Source organism: Kwoniella pini, chromosome 11, assembly GCF_000512605.2.
Source record: "Kwoniella pini CBS 10737 chromosome 11, complete sequence".
Lineage (NCBI taxonomy): Eukaryota > Fungi > Basidiomycota > Tremellomycetes > Tremellales > Cryptococcaceae > Kwoniella > Kwoniella pini.
Window position 1 is genome coordinate 271,209 of NC_091726.1, and position 18,635 is coordinate 289,843.

The 18,635-nt window shown below is 40.4% G+C and overlaps 7 protein-coding genes across 7 annotated transcripts; 5 read left to right on the forward strand and 2 right to left on the reverse strand.

Annotated features, from left to right (window-relative positions):
- Nucleotides 1–42: 42 nt before the first annotated feature.
- On the reverse strand, nucleotides 43–1,096 carry I206_107439 (uncharacterized protein; the record flags this gene model as incomplete). The annotated part of the gene is made up of 8 exons (XM_019157481.2): nucleotides 43–137; nucleotides 214–397; nucleotides 462–539; nucleotides 591–667; nucleotides 740–773; nucleotides 826–834; nucleotides 908–972; nucleotides 1,045–1,096. The coding sequence occupies 8 exons, from the start codon at nucleotides 1,094–1,096 to the stop codon at nucleotides 43–45; spliced, it is 594 nt and encodes a 197-aa protein (XP_019009121.2).
- A 1,080-nt stretch (nucleotides 1,097–2,176) lies between these two features.
- I206_107440 (uncharacterized protein) lies at nucleotides 2,177–3,999 on the forward strand (the record flags this gene model as incomplete). Its single annotated transcript, XM_019157482.1, has 7 exons — nucleotides 2,177–2,698; nucleotides 2,764–2,903; nucleotides 2,963–3,187; nucleotides 3,292–3,406; nucleotides 3,475–3,578; nucleotides 3,638–3,781; nucleotides 3,840–3,999. 7 exons carry the CDS (start codon nucleotides 2,177–2,179, stop codon nucleotides 3,997–3,999), a joined length of 1,410 nt encoding a protein of 469 aa, XP_019009122.1.
- A 1,496-nt stretch (nucleotides 4,000–5,495) lies between these two features.
- Nucleotides 5,496–7,090, forward strand: I206_107441 (uncharacterized protein; the record flags this gene model as incomplete). Its single annotated transcript, XM_070203519.1, has 6 exons — nucleotides 5,496–5,760; nucleotides 5,879–5,905; nucleotides 5,985–6,147; nucleotides 6,214–6,292; nucleotides 6,368–6,538; nucleotides 6,644–7,090. The coding sequence occupies 6 exons, from the start codon at nucleotides 5,496–5,498 to the stop codon at nucleotides 7,088–7,090; spliced, it is 1,152 nt and encodes a 383-aa protein (XP_070059620.1).
- Nucleotides 7,091–7,495: 405 nt separating this feature from the next.
- Nucleotides 7,496–10,240, reverse strand: I206_107442 (uncharacterized protein; the record flags this gene model as incomplete). The annotated part of the gene is made up of 1 exon (XM_019157485.1): nucleotides 7,496–10,240. One exon carries the CDS (start codon nucleotides 10,238–10,240, stop codon nucleotides 7,496–7,498), a length of 2,745 nt encoding a protein of 914 aa, XP_019009125.1.
- Nucleotides 10,241–11,081: 841 nt separating this feature from the next.
- Nucleotides 11,082–12,597, forward strand: I206_107443 (uncharacterized protein; the record flags this gene model as incomplete). Its single annotated transcript, XM_019157486.1, has 2 exons — nucleotides 11,082–12,035; nucleotides 12,091–12,597. 2 exons carry the CDS (start codon nucleotides 11,082–11,084, stop codon nucleotides 12,595–12,597), a joined length of 1,461 nt encoding a protein of 486 aa, XP_019009126.1.
- Nucleotides 12,598–13,719: 1,122 nt separating this feature from the next.
- I206_107444 (uncharacterized protein) lies at nucleotides 13,720–15,433 on the forward strand (the record flags this gene model as incomplete). The annotated part of the gene is made up of 7 exons (XM_019157487.1): nucleotides 13,720–13,841; nucleotides 13,922–14,048; nucleotides 14,108–14,224; nucleotides 14,282–14,646; nucleotides 14,783–14,852; nucleotides 14,910–15,029; nucleotides 15,086–15,433. The coding sequence occupies 7 exons, from the start codon at nucleotides 13,720–13,722 to the stop codon at nucleotides 15,431–15,433; spliced, it is 1,269 nt and encodes a 422-aa protein (XP_019009127.1).
- Nucleotides 15,434–16,420: 987 nt separating this feature from the next.
- Nucleotides 16,421–18,604, forward strand: I206_107445 (uncharacterized protein; the record flags this gene model as incomplete). The annotated part of the gene is made up of 7 exons (XM_019157488.1): nucleotides 16,421–16,911; nucleotides 16,977–17,089; nucleotides 17,162–17,552; nucleotides 17,611–17,668; nucleotides 17,732–17,823; nucleotides 17,901–17,983; nucleotides 18,042–18,604. 7 exons carry the CDS (start codon nucleotides 16,421–16,423, stop codon nucleotides 18,602–18,604), a joined length of 1,791 nt encoding a protein of 596 aa, XP_019009128.1.
- Between the last annotated feature and the right edge of the window lie 31 nt (nucleotides 18,605–18,635).

The following is an 18,635-nucleotide window of genomic DNA, read 5'->3' on the forward strand; positions in this document are numbered from 1 at the left end:
AAATGACATTGCCGGAGATTGTCTTTCAAGGTCTCGATCATCCTATACACATAGACTTTCCAACGCTTCAGCCGTTTGGGCTTTGGTTTGCTTGATGATACCCGCTACTTTCTTGAATTTATCATGATTTGCATCGCCTGTTAGATCATATCAATAAATACAAAAATATGCTGTCAGGGTACCAATGATAATTGGAGCAAAGAGAAGACTCACCTAACAACTCAAAAATTATGCTTTCGCTTGTCGTCACTATTGCACCTGCCTTTTCCATTCTTGTGATTGATATACCTATCTCAGGTTTATTACATGAAGAAATACCGTCCGCTAAAACGTATACATCGGGCTTCGTAGATAATTTAAGTAAATCGAGAGTGGTTTGAAGGACACAGACGTGGGACTATGTCAGTTCATATTGAGTGAGCTCCTAACTCAAGGTAAAATATGGGAAAAAGGATAATTACTTCTATACCTGTTACGATATACATGTTGTGATTATCCTTCTCCAATAATGCTTTGGTATTTTCATTGACCATTGAGAACTAAGAATTTTTTATTAGCGCGATTTAGCTCACTATATACTCTGGATTCACCTTCGTCTTGCTAAATGTACCTAAGTGTCTTGATGGATTGATCAGGTCCGTTACTTCATTAATCGTTGCTCCCAAAGCTGATAATGGTGAAGTTTTGAGGTTTAATCAGTATGGACTTATCAGATGTGATATGGGTTGATCTTACTAACCTTTCGGATTTTGCTCCGTTATCAATGTTGGAATCTACGTAATTCTCCTTATCAGGACTGATCCCAGTACTAATCAAATGACTTACTTCCAAAACCTGTATGTAAAATCGTTAGTTATTCGATTATAGACAGTCAAAGTTGATGACGCCAGGCATGAAATCAATATACCTCAGCAATTTTTAACATCTTACATATTGTATTTTTCATCTGATCAAAGCCATATATTGCTGTTCCTGCAAATTATAAACCAGACATTAGTTCCAACTTTTCCCAAATCATACTACAATAAAGCGGAATTTTTTCACTGAATCGATCTTGAACATCGCAAATCAATAAAAGAGGCCTCCTTGCAGCCATGTTAATGCTTGTCTCAAAGAGGAAAGTATGGAACAGTCAATCTTGATCGAGCGGAGATAGCTTATCTGATTGTGCAGATATGTTTTACGTGTATCGACGGGATTCAGCCAGAAGAGTCATATCGAGATGTTTGGAATATCAAAGGCGGTCAATTTCCGGTAACTAGTTTGCGGATAAGCGGTCTTCTGTTATAAAACTCGTGGCCTGTTTGGTCTTGATAATAAGCGATAGAAGAGCATAACATCGATTCGCTTTATGCCTGAGATGTCAGCTTTCAGCAGGCTAATTGTGATACAGAGGGTCAACTCTATCTCGCATTCATGGGTTGTTATTTCCTCCTTAGCCCCTCCTTGCTTCTGAGCTAATTCATCTCCCACATTACGCTTCGTGCTTCCGTTAAGCGTTTAGCCCACTTCGTGTTATGGAATTGCTTAGAAGTCTCATTGTCATCTCAGCTGCAGAGGAACGGTGTACGTGGATAGCACCGGATCTGAATGTGTAGTATGTACTCCGAAAGCTTCGCTGACCAACTACACAATGCGCCTCCTCGCGCTGCATTTCGTCTGTCACAGGCCTCCGTCTCATTCCCGATCGTATGAAGTGTAAATATTTGAGTGCCTACTTCAGTACATGGGCAGCTAAAGCAATTCGTACCTGCTTGCTACATGCAGAAGTGACTCAGAGCTTCAGAAGCAAAAATCAAGATTCTCATCAGCCAATCCTAATGCTAGCGTCACGCCGAAAAAGATAACACTGAATGCTATGAAAGCGGTGATCGCCTTACGACACATGGAGCAGCACAGCTTTAAAATGACGCTTAACCCACCTTGGCACTTGATTATACCCTTAACCCTTAACCAACATTACACGAACGGATACCAAAACATCCTTAGATCCTTAATATCAGATTACCGTATCAGATTACACAGCTTCCCTTCCTTTGAGATCAATTGCCACTTGACCTTTATTAAAACAACAAGGTATAAAGATATCGTGGGGAACTTGTCATATCAACGCAGACTAATCCGCTCATTCTTGCTATCAAATCTTTCATTCGCCAGCTATACGTAGTAAATAAAAATGTATAACCAATATCAAGCAAATTACAATCAAGCGCCTCAGCAACAATGGGGTCAACAGCCACCAACATCTTATGGCGGACCCGGAGGTTCAGGAGGTTACGCACCACCTCCACCTCATAATGCCTACGGCGCACCACCACATAATGATTATGGCGGTCAATCATCTTACAATGCTGGTCCGCAAGGAGGATATGGAGGACCACCCCCTCAACAACCGTATGGTAGTCATTCGCCTCAACCTCCCTATGGTGCACCTTCGAATCAACCAGCTTACGGAGCTACCACACCTCAACCGCCTTATGGCGCACCTCCCGCGAATCAGTCTTACGGCGCACCCCCCGCAAATCAACCGTATGGCGTTCAAGGAGGATATGGTGCACCTCCACCCCAAGTAGCACCGGGACACGGACCCAAATTTCTCGGTATTCCAATACCGGCCCCTCCTCCTGCTGTACCCGTTAGTAATTTACCGGGTTACAACGCTCAATTCGATGCTGAACGAATACGAAAAGCTACCAAAGTGAGTTCGAGTTTAGCATTTGTATCTGTATGAGGAATAATCAAGCTGATTTTAATCGACGATAGGGCTTTGGAACAGATGAAAGAACATTGATCGATACCCTTGTTCCGCTCGATGCATTTCAAATTGACGTACTTAGCAGAACGTACGAGCAGACAGTTGGAAGACCGTTAAAGAAAACCCTAGAAAAGGAATTGTCAAGTTGGTAAGCCCAGTACACAGAACTCTGGTCAGAGCAATTTTCGATGCTGATAACTAGCAAAGGCTCGAATACACTCTTGTTTTGCTTTCTCTTGGCCCTTTGGGTGGAGATTTGTACCTCTTGCACAGAGCATGTGCCGGTATGGGCACACACGAAGATCTGCTCAACGAATTGCTGCTGTGTAGGAGCAACGAAGAGATCTTCCACTTGAAAGAAGGTTATAAGCGGGTTTACGGAAAGGACTTGGTGGCTGTGGTGAGGGGAGAATTGAGTATGAAGACTGAAAGGTGAGTAGATTTCGTTCCCATTTCCGGGTTTAAAGATCTTTCGTATATAGTAACTGCCGTGAGAACATACGGAATGAGGGAGCTGATAAGTAATACATCTACAGAATGTTCAATATGGCTTTATCCGGTCAAAGAGATGAAGCACCTTTCGTAAATCATCAACAAGTGCAACAAGATGTCGAGACGCTATATAGAGCAGGTCCAGGAAAGATGGGTACCGTGAGTATTGAGCAGTTGCTTTATCTTCAATAACTTTTCATAATGTTTAATCGTTTGGAATCTTTCAGGATGAGATTGGTGTATGTGGTATTCTTCTATCGCGATCCGACGCACATCTACAAGCTATCGCCCAAGCGTTCCCTCAACGACATCGAGTTACTCTATCCCAGATGTGAGTTTAGCTGGGATTCCACTTAGAGGGGGCGAACTCACCTAACCATCGTTTTATAGGGTGCAAAACGAATTCTCAGGACATATGAGAGATGGTCTTTATTACATTGCCAAAGGTGCCGAAGGAGACGGTCAAGGTGTAACGAGAGATGCAGAGATGTTATACGCTGCTATGGCAGGTATGGGTACAAAGGACGAAAGAATGTAAGTCGGCTTGTAGAAGGAATTGTTAAATCATTCAACTGACATATCCCGATTACAGGATATATCGAATAGTACGAAGTCATTGGAATAGACCTCGTTTCAACGCTATCAAGAACCAATATCAGGCTTTATACGGTAAAAGTCTGAAGAGAGCTGTAGAAGGGGAGACTACTGGGAAATATGAGAAGGCTTTAGTGGGCATCATTGAGCAAAACTAGAAGAGATTAAATGGCGAAATGACATTGTGATTTACTCTGGTCTACAAGATTGTACTTGAGATTTACTGTACTATGAAGATATAATCACATGTTCGACCAAAAGTTGTTACAATTGCCGCTTAATGTTGCTTATGGGCCGTTCGTTTATCATTGGTCTCCTCTGCCATTGCCTCTCGGCTGTATGTGCTCAGCGACCAAGGTGCTTGCCGATTGGGCTGTGTTTAATATAGGAGTCGTGATGCTATGCATATTATACATGAATTGTGTTTATACATAATCTCCGTGGTCAAATTCGCGATAAAATCGTTAGGTGACCTTCTGCTAAAGATTGACAAGACCAAAATTGTAAGCCTATATTCCAGTCAACTCAAGCACGAGTAGCATGGCTTACCCTTCTGCTAAAATCCTGCTCGCCATCCATCCAACTTAGAATACAGGTACTAAAGCACTACTGAATGAAGATCTGACGAAAGCTACACCAAGGATGAAGACGACTGTTGCTCGAGCGATGCTAAACGTTCAGAAGTAATTAGCGTCATTCCTGCTGTTGATGATAATCCACCCGATCCAAGTCCCACTGATTCCATCCAATTTATCGTTTTTGTAGACTAATATCGAATAGCTTCTGAGCCATTTGGAAAATCGTTCATCAATTCCAAAATTATCTCCTTCATGAAATTGCCATCTGATATCGCATATTGCCTTGTAAAGAATGTCCCCATCTTCCTTGTATCATATCCTATTGATCTCCTTATTCTGAGAGGCTCGACAATCTGAAAAAGTTATACCTACTTGATATTTCCTTCTCTATGTTCCGGGTTAATCACTTGATTTCTCCAGAAAGCCGTTAAAGGATTAGTCGATTGAGAACCGGCTGGACCAAGATATTGAGGAGCTGCCATTTTGTTTTGTCGATTTATGGATGATTTCGTTGGTTGTGCTGAAGAAGCGTTAAGTCGGGATTTGAGGAACTTTTTGATTGTACGAATAGAGATATTACATTCAACAAATGCATCATCGACAACAAAAGTCGAAGAGGAACTGGAAAGGTAGAGAAAGGCGGCGAATTCCGGTAAAACTTGAATGTGGCATCCCTTCTACGGTATGTTCCCAAGTGGTAAAATCCCTTTGCAAAGAAGGTGAATGAATTTACATCATGCCTCTTTTCGATCTACTTTTTAGATTGTCATTCGTGTGAAGATTCGATGCGAGTACCTATACGTCGGATTGTGTAAGATATCCATCGATGTCTTCTTTCTTGTTTACCTTTCTTGACTCCCATGAGAAAGGATTGCCAGGTTTGAAACTTGCATCGACCGAAGAACCCTTGTTGGCCTTCTTTTGATCAAAAGTGTAAGCGACTTGAGTGAGAATTGCAACCCATGTATACGCATACACATATATAAGACCATTAAAACTTCAGGGCAGAGCATCATTTCTGATTTTATCAACGCCAAGTATCTATACAGTGATCCTTAGCAATAGCCAAACTCGATATGTCAATTCAAAGATCTACAAAGGCACCTCTTCCTATCCCAAGACAACCTTTGGATATTCTCCTTCCCATTCCAAGGAGAACATCCAATGCTCATACACTGAATTTGCTTCGCCAGCTCGTTGATGAGATCTTGGACAAGGATGCTACGTATTCGATTACTTTTTCTCCAATCCTATGTCCTGTTCCGAAAGCAGAAGGCGGTGGTAAGAATCAGCTCTTTACGATGAAGCCTCATTGGTGGCAACTTGAGGATGGTTCATGGGGTAAGTCATTCGAATCTATGATTTGTATTTGATGTTGGAAAGGGAGACTATGCTTTGTATCTGATAATGGAAGGGGAAAATTAATCACAAATTGACGAAACTTTTCATGATGTTGTAGAATATCGAGATGCTCAACGAAATCCAGGTGTGTGAACAAAGTTTAAATTTGACCTAACCTCAAACGAAATTAGCTGATATACGATTCATCTTTTATCTCATATAAGAAAATGCTAAACCACAAGGTCAAGAACAACTTCAATTAATGGCGAAAACCGTACATACACTTTCATTGGGTATATTATATATTGAAAATTCAATTATAAGGCGAAAATGCATAATGAAAATTGAAAAGCTTCTTAAAGTTTTTTTCATCGATATTGATACAAGGTACGTTGAAAATAGCCAACAGTTGGATCAGGACAGTGAAATATGATTAATTAACATTTATCATAGAATGGAACCTCAAATCAGATTCTCTCAATGTCATCCTGGTGAAAACCCCAAGCAAGGTAATGAGCATTTTGTAGTTGCTGTGAGTCATTATTTAAATAGAAGTGCTTATCATGCTGGAATGGCTTATTTACTTGTACGTTGTGCAAATGAATAGATTCGATTCCTTATCCTAGTTGATCAAGCTCTTATTCTTTGTGATGAATACCTTGATGAAAGACTTGTTGCACAAGTTAAAGATTGGATAAGAGAACAAATAATATGGATGGAGACCTCCGAACAAGGTATAAAAGCAAGAGAAAAGCCATTACTATGGTATCATGCAATTGTAAGTTTGGAATTTTCTCCGGATCCTATAGTAGTTTCTGAACTCGTAATGGAGACCGGCATTGCAGAGGAAAATTTGATAATCAACAAGCTAATCATTTTACAGATGGCATCTCATTACAGATTAATTGATCGAACAAATGAAATATATGCTAAAACAAGCTTTGATCAATGGTTCAAAATTCATGATACTCCTGAAAAGACATTTGCAGATGTGATGAAAAATGATAATAGACGTCATAGATGTTTAGAAGATTTACAAAAGCTTTTTATAATTTCTGATTTGACAAGAATCCCTGGAAAAAAGATATCTACCGAAATTCAAACTTATTTGAGTGATTGTTCGAAATATGTAAAATCTGTAGAAAAAGGTCCAGTTGAGGAACCTTTGGAAGATAATTTAAGGTATTTTGCTAAAATAGTTTGGTTTGAGAAGATTCTCAATACTTGGAATAATGATAATACAGGTCAGATTTATGAAGATGAACCAGATGGAAAGGGATGGGAAGGTGATTGGACAACCAGGATGAAGATTTTATGGGGATTGATCTGATTTGATAATACATTTAATAATTAATATGGAACATTTTGTTATAAATGCGTGATCTCAGTGGATCGTAAAATATAGATTTTCAAATAAATCCTATTGACAATCCACTTTATTATCATCTTTACCTTTAGCTGGGCGGTGTTACTCTGATGTAAGTCATCATAAAAACTTACAAACTCAGCCTCAGAATCTACTCACCAGGGAAAGCAACTTTTGAAGCATGGATCTCACAATTCGTACAAGAAAATGGGAACAAATCAAACCGATAGACAAGTACTGGATCATGCCGTCTCACGAAGCTGGAAAGCGAGCAGATATTTGTAGATACATCTGGTAATACAACATATCAAACAAAACGCAAATGATTGAAGTGAATTGGCAGGTTCGACACCTTTTCTCTCTGTCGCTTTAAGGGGTTCGTACTTCATTAGATGACTTTGCGTAATCCTCATTAACCACACTTAACGGTTCACCAGCTAAAAGCTTATTCAACAATTCTTCTTCGGCTGTTTGTTTACTCTTTTTAGACCTATTCCTCTTCACCTGTCGATTCCACTTTTGACTTGAATTGGAAGTTTGTCCAGTCAATTTGGCCAGTAATACCTCTGGGATTTGCAAGTTTGAATCTTCAATATCTTGACATATATTTTTCATTTCATTTCTAAAACCTCGGAAAAGTTGTTCATCTTCAGATAATTTCCATCTCCATTTACATGCTTTAAGAAGAGAGTTGTAATACTCTTCATTAAAATTTTCAGGTGAATAAGACTTTTTAGCTAAATGATGAGTCACCATTGTCATATAACCAGCCGCTACACCTCTTGGTAACCTTTTATAACCTTGAGGTAATTCCCATCCTATTGGAACTTGATCCCCAATTCCATTGCTTGACCTATTAGTGAATCGACTTTCATTTCCCCATACATCTAACATCACTTTAAAACCCTCAAGAGGAAATTTCAAACTTGAAGGTAATATTCCCTCTGGGTTTGTCTCGAAAAAGTCATTGATGTTCTCCTTCTCAGCATACATTGCCAAGTTGAAAACTCTTTGAGCTAACCCTGTTGATCCGGCCTTTTCAAGACCCTTCAGTAGGGCAACATATACATCGTATGGGATTCCTTGAGATTTAGGTCGTCCTGATATTCCAGGTTCTAATCTTCTTTTCTGTAATCTCGATTGCACTTCAGCCGGAGACATGTTCTTAGAAAATTCCAAATAAGGTTCTAAGATATAAACCAAACTCTCCAATCTAATAAATTGACTTGTCACGGTTAAATGCTTGATAAGCGCTAAAAGGGAATTCTGATCGGGCAAAGGGGAAGTGCCCAGTTCGAACTCAGTCTGAATGAATCCTCCTAAATCCTCTTCTTCTTTATTGTGTTTCGTTCTTTTCCGCGCTATACGCTGGGTGGAAGAGAAGAACCGGGACTCGGGCTTGGGAGGAGGTGCATGAGAAGGTCTGTCGTATTTCTGCTCGCCGAAGATCGCTTGATCGGATTGAGCGGCTATAGCGTTTAACTGTAAGGCGGATGCACCTTTCAGTAGCGTGTTGAAAGCTTGAGGGTTTTCGGCGCCCATACTGAAGACGTCTTTCATATACCTAAGTAATCGTTTCAGCAGAAAAGGTTTTCGAAGGCTTTCAAAGGCATATCGGAGAAGAATTGTACACGATTTCCAGGATAACGGGGGCATCATATACTGATTCATCGCTTGATCGTGATTAGGTGAAGTTAGACCTTCTTCATGCTGCAAGTCTTGATTTTCTGCTATGAGTTGCATCGAGTGGGAAGAAATCGGTGGGGAAAACAAGAGAGACATCAGAGTGACGTGAATTTGGGTAAAAGAGGTGTATGCCCATTGGTTCTCAGAAGGTATTTCGGAAACGTTTTCGGGGTAGACGTCGGGCTTATTCGGAGCGGTTTTGAAAGCTTGTAACAATCTGCCGAGAGACACTATGGGTAATGTCCGCGAGAGTACTGTGTTTGCCAGTATAGCCAAAGCTCTCATTGAACTTGCGAACTCTCTCGGTGAACAGGCCTCTGGATCTAGTGTGAGGGAAGAAATGATAGTGTTGAGTAAAACCGTTTTCGGCTGAGGTACAAGGGAGGGAGGAGAAGTTGCGATTGGTAAGGGGAAATTCTTCATCTTTTCGCCTAAGGATAGTTGTTTGGGGTGCCATAAATCCAGCCGATCATGCGGAGAAAGTATTTCACCAGGTAGTCTCCATGTCCGTACTCCCGTCCACCAGTGTCCTAGCAGCTTTGAAAGAGGTTGATCACCTTGAGCTCTGGGAGGACCGCCACCGGGATGGAAGTCATCTGGATTCGCACCGTGCGCGACTCTTCCTTCTGTCACCCATTCTTCTACTAATCCAACATACACCTTTGCAGCTAGATCATATAATTGCTCATCCACGCACTGCTTGATGATCAAAGAATAAAGCTCGAGCGGTCGGTTATATCTTACGTCTTGCAGTAAATCCAAGATATTGAGTAAGGTCGCCAGTGCTCTACTCGGAGGCAGGGCAATCTGACTTTCAAAATTTGGTGATAAATCGGGAGCTGCGTTTGCTATGCCACCTAGCGATTGAGCCTTGAACATGTTATAAGCTGATCTATCTCTAAACAGCGTCGATACAGTTTTGATTGACAACAGTCTCCTCCGTTTCTCGCGCGACGACAAAGCAAGGACATCACGTATTAGTGCGGCAGCCGTATTACCTTTCTTCCGCCTAATGAGGTGGTGAACGATTGTATGTAATTCGATACGGGAGATCGAAGCGATGTCTTGGGAATAATGAATATTCTTTGGTTGTGACCATGACTGTGAGTGGTTGAAGATGGTCTTCATGAAAATCTTTGGTTGAGCATATGCTCCGGGTTTGACATTTCGAAGTATTTCGCGAAGATTACGGACGGTCAGGCGAGAAGAGGTACTTTCGAGAGAAGTTGGTGGTATGTGGACATGAGGAGGTTGATAAGGTATTCGAGATGGTCCTGCACCATAGTCAAGACCATACGGTACGAGTTGATCTTCCTCTGATTCTTGACACCGAGCTAAAGCAGCGGAAGACGAGAGTCGGAAAGATGGCAAAGTCAAAGGTGGTCGAACGGGGTTGGAAAGGAGCTTAGCTCGTATGCGCCGAAGCATTCTGCGATAGCAGCTCAGCGATTAGGCTGGGGAGGACTGGGTGGATGTTTCAATACTCACGTGCTGTTCTTCAAAATTCGCTATCGAGACATAAGTGGTTCGGGTTCTCTGAAATATCTTTTTCTTGAAGAGGTGTAAGTAAGAAACCAAAAAGTCAAATTCAACAGTGGCTCCGGGTAAATACGATCCAATCCGAAAACACAGAAAGGGTGAAGATATAAAATCAGGCACACTAAAAACGGTGTTCATTGTTATCAGGCTGATAATTGATTTGCCACCTAACCCAAGAGTCAATTACGATATAACCTAGGTGTTTCATCTAAATCTTAATTCACTTCTCCTTAATATTACCCATTAAACTCCTCTCAACAGTATTATATCAACTGTAAACCTCAAATTTAGTTCCCTGTGACCTCGAGATCATTTCTTTGTAGTAGGCTGGATCAATCACGACAGTCGCTCTGAGCCTACGAGAAATCAATTTACCATCATTTGTCCTTCGCAACTGATTGTTCCGATAATACAACGTCTTGTAGTCGTATCACCCTCATTGCATAGCCAGTCGCCTAGGTAATCCATCATTCCGACAGCAGAACCCTCGACTGTATAAGTGTCGATTCAGATAGTAGGTTTATGTATGCTTAGTATCAAAACAAGTTATAAAGTTGACCGTCTGGAATTGAGTACGTATTTGTCCTTTCTTGTCCTTTCTTAATCACCATCCGGGCGTTTGCTTTTTCATCTGCCACCTCACGCATATATAGCTCGAGCGACTTCCCTCTTCTTCTATCTCTTGACTCATGCAGCTTACCTGACTGACATATCCATCCATATGAACAGAATGTCCACTAGAACGACAACACGAACACGCACCTCATCACATCAAGCCCACCAACATATTTTACACCCAACCCTCCCGCTCCAGCGCACATCATCAAAACCCGGCTCTTCAAGACCAGGTACACCATCTAGAGGGGATATACCTTTTTCTCGTAAAATTTCATCCGCTACGCATAAGTCACCTGTACCCCTACAACATCTTCAATTACCTATGTCCGACCAACCTACCACGCCTACACCAAAGAAGTCCCGTCGTCCACGTCGAGGTAATAAGCCTGCAAACCAACGTAATGTCGCAGTAGGTAGTGAGCCAGAGTTACCGCTGGATCAAGAACCTTCTTCCGAAGACGAAGAGATGCTCTTTGACTTACTTGGTGTCATGTCGCCGCCGAAGCCTTCTCCCAAACGGGGTGTACTTAATCTATCAAAAGACGACATGGACGTCGCACTAGGGAAGAAGAATCAACCTCGTAATGCTGGGAAAGTGTCCGGAGCGTTTGGGCAAGGTGAAATCAAGGCTAGAGACGAGAGATCCCCCGCACCTCAAGGCAGGGTAGGAAGAAATCAGCCAAAACAAGACAGCGTGGAAAATGGCGCTGAAGGTGAAACGATGGCAGCCATCAAATCCAAAAGGGGAAAGAAAACTTCCAAGCCTCCTCGAACGACCGATGACATCTCGGGCCATGTAGAAAACAATCTCAAGCCCAAATCTGGTATATCCGCTACGAGACCCAAAAATATCAGTAAACAGCCATCAGCCTCTCAGGCAAGCAATCACGGGGAAACGCAGTCATTGCCTTTCGACACGTCGTCTCTCAGTAAATCATTACCGTCTCGAGGTCTAGCTCACACTCAGTCAGTGACCTCGACCAAGAAAGGAAAGAAGGCTGTGGGTAGCGAGGACGAAAGTGCTGTCTGGGAAATGCCCTTGGTGGCCGGAGGTCAGGAGTTGACCGTGAGTAGAGCTAGATCACATAACTGCAGGCGCTGCTAACTCACAATGAAAACAGTGGCAGCAAAAACTCCAGTCTCCTGTCCCATCCCCGTCCGAATCACCCAGGAAATCCAGTAGATCCACACCATCTGACAAGAAGAAAACGAATCTATGTATCCCATACCAAGCTGTACCACCAGTACCCTCTCCTCTCAATCCCCGTCCAACGCATAACCGTCGGGCGTCTGCAGACGGTCCACCTCTTTCCGGTACAGGTGCAAGAACAGTATCAGCCTTCGACAGTCATATTCCTTTCCATACGGGTTTCAATGTTCATAGAGCGCCCCAAACTCCAGCGAAAAGCGTTGCATCCGCTCATGGTAATCTCAGCAATGGGATCTTACCAATAGTAGGAACTGGCGAATTCCCTAGAATACCGAATGATTTCGCAGGACGAAAAGGCAGCTTGAGCTCTTCATCTGGACCCAGTTCAAATCCTCTTGGAGCTAAATATGCCGGGCCGACTTTCCACAATTCCCCTAATGCTTCTAGTCTGTCTAAACCGGATCTCGAAGATTTCTAAGGAGACCAAAGCTCTCCAAGTAGAATGCCTATCAATGGTTTGCCAGTACAATGCAAATCCCTGTCTCTTTCACTATCAACCAACAAATTAGTCTCCATCTCAATTTCGACGATTCCAACGATCATATCATGTTGTATATCTTGGCGAAAATTATCATACATCTTGGCAACATCATCAGAACATGTAGATTTACACGTACAAATCTGCATCAGCACCCATAGCGTTGACTTAGCATAGTTAAGACGAAGATCTAAATGACATTTACGATAAGCTATGATTCGATGAAATACTTGATGATCTCGTCAAACTATGTCAACTCATGTAACAATATCGTATTCACATTATCAATAGCAAGGCTATTAGTGCCATGTCATCAAATCTATCAATCCTGTAAATTATAGCCCAACTTTCCAATGGACTTCGTAGGTCCAAAATCTCACTTGAGTCAACCTACTTTTTATTTGGTTGATCGAGTGATAATTCTTATTTGTTCGATAATACCTCATCTCCGATCTTTGTCGTCCTCCTTAGATCATTAATTGTAGATGAATAAGCGAAAGGAGAAGAAAAGGTAGCAGGAGGAGAAGAGAAGTTCAGGGAGGCCAATCGGGCTCATACTAGTCGGCAGGGGGGTTTGAAGTATGTTTTTGTACTGTTCATCCAGCACAAGAAGGGATGTGGTATAACATGCAACTTGTTGTACCTTGTGCAGCAGTACGATCAGTATTTTTTCAGTCGCATATATCTGACTCGAAGGGATGAAACAAAGAGATCATACCAGATTATCTGAATAGACTGAAGAGGAACTCTAAAGTTAAAAGTTCTCTATAATTGACGTGTACATTCCGATATGATCAGGAGAGCAATTGCTTTGCATGTTATCTGCTTGTATTAAGTTTCTATCAATCCATTGACAACAATATAATTAACAATCGAAATGATTTCCCTAGAAATGTAATGTTAGATTGTAACCGTGCCTGAAAGGTGACGTCAACTAACAACACAAAATCAGTTTGATCAAAACAAATTACTTCCTTGATCATCATCGCTAATTTCAATATTTACATCTTAGTCACTCCTCGTTTTAGCTCAACTTGATCATTTACAATCAGATTCATCGACATGCCACCTAAACCTTCGGCACTACCTTCGCCGACTGCCCAATTGAGCTTACCAGATTGGTTAAAAATCCTCACTGCTAGGGGAGTTGATATGCGCGTTGCAATGGGTTTAGCAGCTAAAATGTAAGTCTGGGATTAATTGTATTGTGATTTCGAATCATACCAGAGTGAAGAAATACCGGGTTCTGATACATTGACGATAGATATAAATCTCACGGTACGATAGGAAGGTTATCTGAATTAACACCTCAAAAGATAGCAAGTTTGATAGAAGATAAAGAAGCTAGGAAATTAGTATCTAATGCTATTAGGGGATTGGCAAATGGAGAGGTTTGTGAGATATCCCTTTATTTTTCATAGCTTAACTAAAAAGATGTGGTTGATTATAGGCCGTTTCTAAGAAAAGAGGTAGAGATAGTGATTTATTAGAACCTTTGGCTAAGAGGAAAGCAGATGAAGATAATGTACCTCTTGATATTGATTTTCATCCTATTTTAGATGTCGAAGTAAGTCAATTATATCTGAAAATGTGGAAATTACCTAAAGGAATTATATTTATATAGCAACTTCTACCATTAACTCTTACAACTAATAGAGCTCCAGTATCAACAGCATGGGCATATACAATATCACGTAGACTTGGTTTTGATGTTGCAGAATCACTTTCTTTAGCACATGTTTATGTACATATATCAAGTTTAAAACATGCTTTAATGTTAGGACATATATTAAATGAAATTGAAACTAGAGAAGCTAAAGAAGAAATAGAAGATTTACCAGGAGGTGAAATTAATTTACCTTCAAATATTAGAAGACAAGATAAAGCAAAAATAAGAAAAAAACATTTCGGTCAAAAGCATGTCGCCGAAGAGGAAAGTAAAGTAATTAGGGAAAGTTCACAACCTTGGGTAGGGATTATGCGTGCCAAGTGAGTTTTATAAAGATTCTTGCTATTGTTCAGTATGAGATAGCTAATATCGAAATATTTCAGAATGTAAGATAAAAGTTCTTATTTCAATTGGAATAATGACTGAATTGCCGACTGATATCATTTCGAATTCTAGCCCTATAATAGAGAGACCAGATGGAACGCTTAGAGCGATACAGAAGGGTGTACCTGTCGGACCTGGACAAGTGAGTACATTCAATGACTGTGAGATAGATAGGTATACGGCTAAAACTCATTTTTAGGGCTATTTGTATATAACTCGAATGTTCAAGGACTACACACCACATGTAATGGGAGCATTGAAATTGGTAGCTGATTCGTACGAACCAGAAGAGCTAAACAGGATAGCTGGCCATCTATATGTGAGTGGTACTCTCCTTTCAAATGCAAAGGTTAGGGGCTGATTGAGATCTATCAGAATGATTTCAAGCCGGATGTCGTGGAATGGGGTCAAAGAGGTACACTTGAGCTTGCTAAAATACTTGACACAATCAAATCGCCAATAGATGTTCCGGAAGAAGAGGATGTAGAAGATTATCCAGTCAAATCGGATTCAATCGATTCTTCACCTATACGAAAGCCGAAAGAAGAATCGCCCTTATCCCCTTTACCTTCTTCGAAAATTTTGTTATCGGATACATCACAGGATAAAAAGCCGAAGCAAGAATTAACGGTTGAGCAGTATGAAGCTCTGTTAGATTCCGATGGTCCTGGTGGTTTCTTAGAAGGTGGTGATATATATGGAGCTGAATATCAAGCTGCATAATGTATAAAAGTCACACAATTTGTATATCTTATCTGATCTTTGTTGTATGCAGCAGTCCGCTTCGATTCAATTGTGCACTGCTGAGATACTTTTTGTAATATGTACGGATGATCAAGCGGTGCATATTAGTAAAGTGGGCGGTGGATAGATGTCATACGATTATCATAGATTATTTCAGGAACCAAACATTAACGTCAATCTAGGGATGCTGTGTTCTTTTCTATTCTATCAGAACGATCCGCAATACGTTATGCTTATTCTATATTTTATATATTAGTATTTACTATCTCTTTGCGATACTATCTATATGTCAGGATCAATCGTCGACAATGTTAGATGTGTCGTTGTCAAGCGACTCATATGGATCGACGGGTAGGAAGACCTTCCGAAAATCCGATCAAATTGGACCATGTCAATTGTCAGGGGAAGGCACATCCTCTCACAGTACATGAATCTATAAGCATAAGCCATGGACACGAACACTTACATGCAAGGCTATGATTAATAGATTTTATCAAAGGCACTAAAAGCCGAGATGACCGCACAGCAACACCGCTTATAAATCCTCTACCAAAATGCGAATCATAACCTCGATATTGAGGATGTCTAGACTTTAGAGGATGTGTACTTGAATTATTGCATAGGTATGTTGCATGTAGATTGGAATGACTTTTTGTCCCTAAATCCAGTATCGATTGATGGGTTACTTTTGAATATGCGCCCTTCAATAACATGAACACATTCATCATATGATATCATCTTCCTTTCGCTTCGCTTAGAGGTTGAATTTACTCAATCATCATCCAAGATCACTCTTTTCATCTCAACCTTTGTATTAAGTGTCTTCGCCCAAGCCAGGTTGGAGCTCATCACAAGCTCTTTCTATATCATTATACCTAAAATTGATGTCCTTAACAGCTCCGAGGATAGCTCCCAATCTCATCGAAGTCATTCTATCCAATTGCGTCCTGTACAACGTTGGCCGATATGCCGACTCATTCGTTGTCAAGACTAGCAAATCTTCTACTCCTCTCGACATCAGTCTTCATCCTGCCTTTTATTAAAGCAGCGAAACAGCCTTATAATATCACTGTATCTGATCAATCACCTACTATAACATACTCTCCTAGTAGATCAGGACCATCCGATCAAACTTGGAATGTAACTTATACCGAATCATCATGGTCAAGCTACTTGAATCAAACTATAGGTGAAGGTATTTCAGCTCATTATACTACTCATATAGGAGCAAATGCTTCTTTAGGATGGTGGGGAACAGCAGCTTATTTATGGGCAGATGCTAATGAGAATGATGCTCAAGTGACAATTGATGGTACACAAATTGCTAAAAAAATATTTAATGGATGGATGTTAGATAATCTGGAAGAAGGTTGGCATAGAATCAAATTGAGCGTTACTGGTAATGGTGGAGTCAATTTGAAAGGAATTACTTTTACAACTGGTATAGGTGAGAAAGGGTGAGTAAAAGATTAAACCCGCATTTATCGTATTGTTATTGATTACTTGATATACTGTTTATCAGAGCACAAACGTCTAATTCTACTGTACAAGCGATTTTATCACAAAGTCAAATTGACGCTTTGTTTCATGCTTCAACAGGTGAATGGAATCCAGCAACTCAAGTTGGAGGAGCAGGTAAATAATTCTACCATTTTCATTCACATAGCGCTGTTCTCGAGAGAAATCAGCTCACTGTGAAAGCGACAGGTAATCAGGTTATGCAAACTTACAATCGACTTGATACGCATCAAACAGGAGCTCAATTAATTTTTCAACCACCTCAAAATACATCTTTTGTTTTAATATATGGTTCTGCTAATTACGATCATGGTCAATATCAAGTATCATTAACTTCATCAAATTTACCTAATGAAGCTATTTCAGGAGATGCTTCAGATACTACCACTGCAACTACTACTATAGGTGGTATACCTTCAACTCAGCAATTTAAAGGAATTAGTCCTTGGATCACGATTGATCAAGTTCTTTATTATGCCAATCTTGATACTACAGCTCAATATACTTTGACAGTTTTGAACCAAGGTCAAAATAATCCTTATTGGGATATTTCAAAAGTTGTTTTTATTCAAGCTCAAGGGTGAGTATGGCCATTGTATACAATATGTCAGTACGTATGCTAATTATACCCTTGAAAGTGGTGAAAGCTCAAGCTCGAGCTCAAGTAACAATACAGCTGCGATCGCTGGTGGACTGGTGAGTCGAATTGTTATATCTGTCATCTAATGATAGGGAAATTAACGTGATTTTCCCTCACAGGCTGGCGGAGCTGTAGCATTAGTTTTACTCGGTATACTCGCTTGGTATTTCTTTCTACACAAGAAGAGACAGTCTCGAAAAAGGAATCAAACGTACGTGCTGTAAGCTATCGACGCAAAAGTCCTTGTTCACTCAGCGGACGTAAGCTGATCTAAATTCTCTATTATAGTGCTAATTTATACGAGGATAAACCATTCGAAGTCGATCCATACCATGTTGACGGAGAAAGAAACGCCAATGAAGCATACGCGAGTGAGTGGGACATTCATGAGTTGGTAAAGTGCAAAGCTGATCAATATAATATTCTTAGACGCCGCATCAGGTGGTCATACTCCATTATATGATCAAAGACCTCCTCATGGAATGAGAGATTCAACAGTTACTCCTTTATTATTCAGTTCACCTCATTCACCTGATCCATCATATCATTCAAATTCAAATTTATCACCTAATCCTAATAGATTATCAATACCAAATCAATCAGAAGGATATGGTTATTTTTCTTCCTCACCTTCATCTAGACATAATTCATTACAACCTTCATTAGAAAATAATATGATATTACATAATCCTGATCAACCTAGAAATGATAACGATATCAATGAACAAGGAAGACCTAATTCAATATTTAATGTTATACCTTCTTCTTCTGGTGGTAAAAATAGATCTATAAATGATAGACAAAGTGAAAGAAGAAGAAGAAGTAATATAATATATGAATGTGATGCTGGAAGTGTATCTCAACCAACAAGAGAAGTTATTATTCCACCTAGTTATGATCCTTCTTGGGCAATGTCAAGAAATGAAAATAGTAATGATGGAATTTCAATAAATGATGATTCGCCAGAATGTCAAGTTATAAACAGACATTGAAGGAATTAAATTGGAAGTACTGTGCATAATT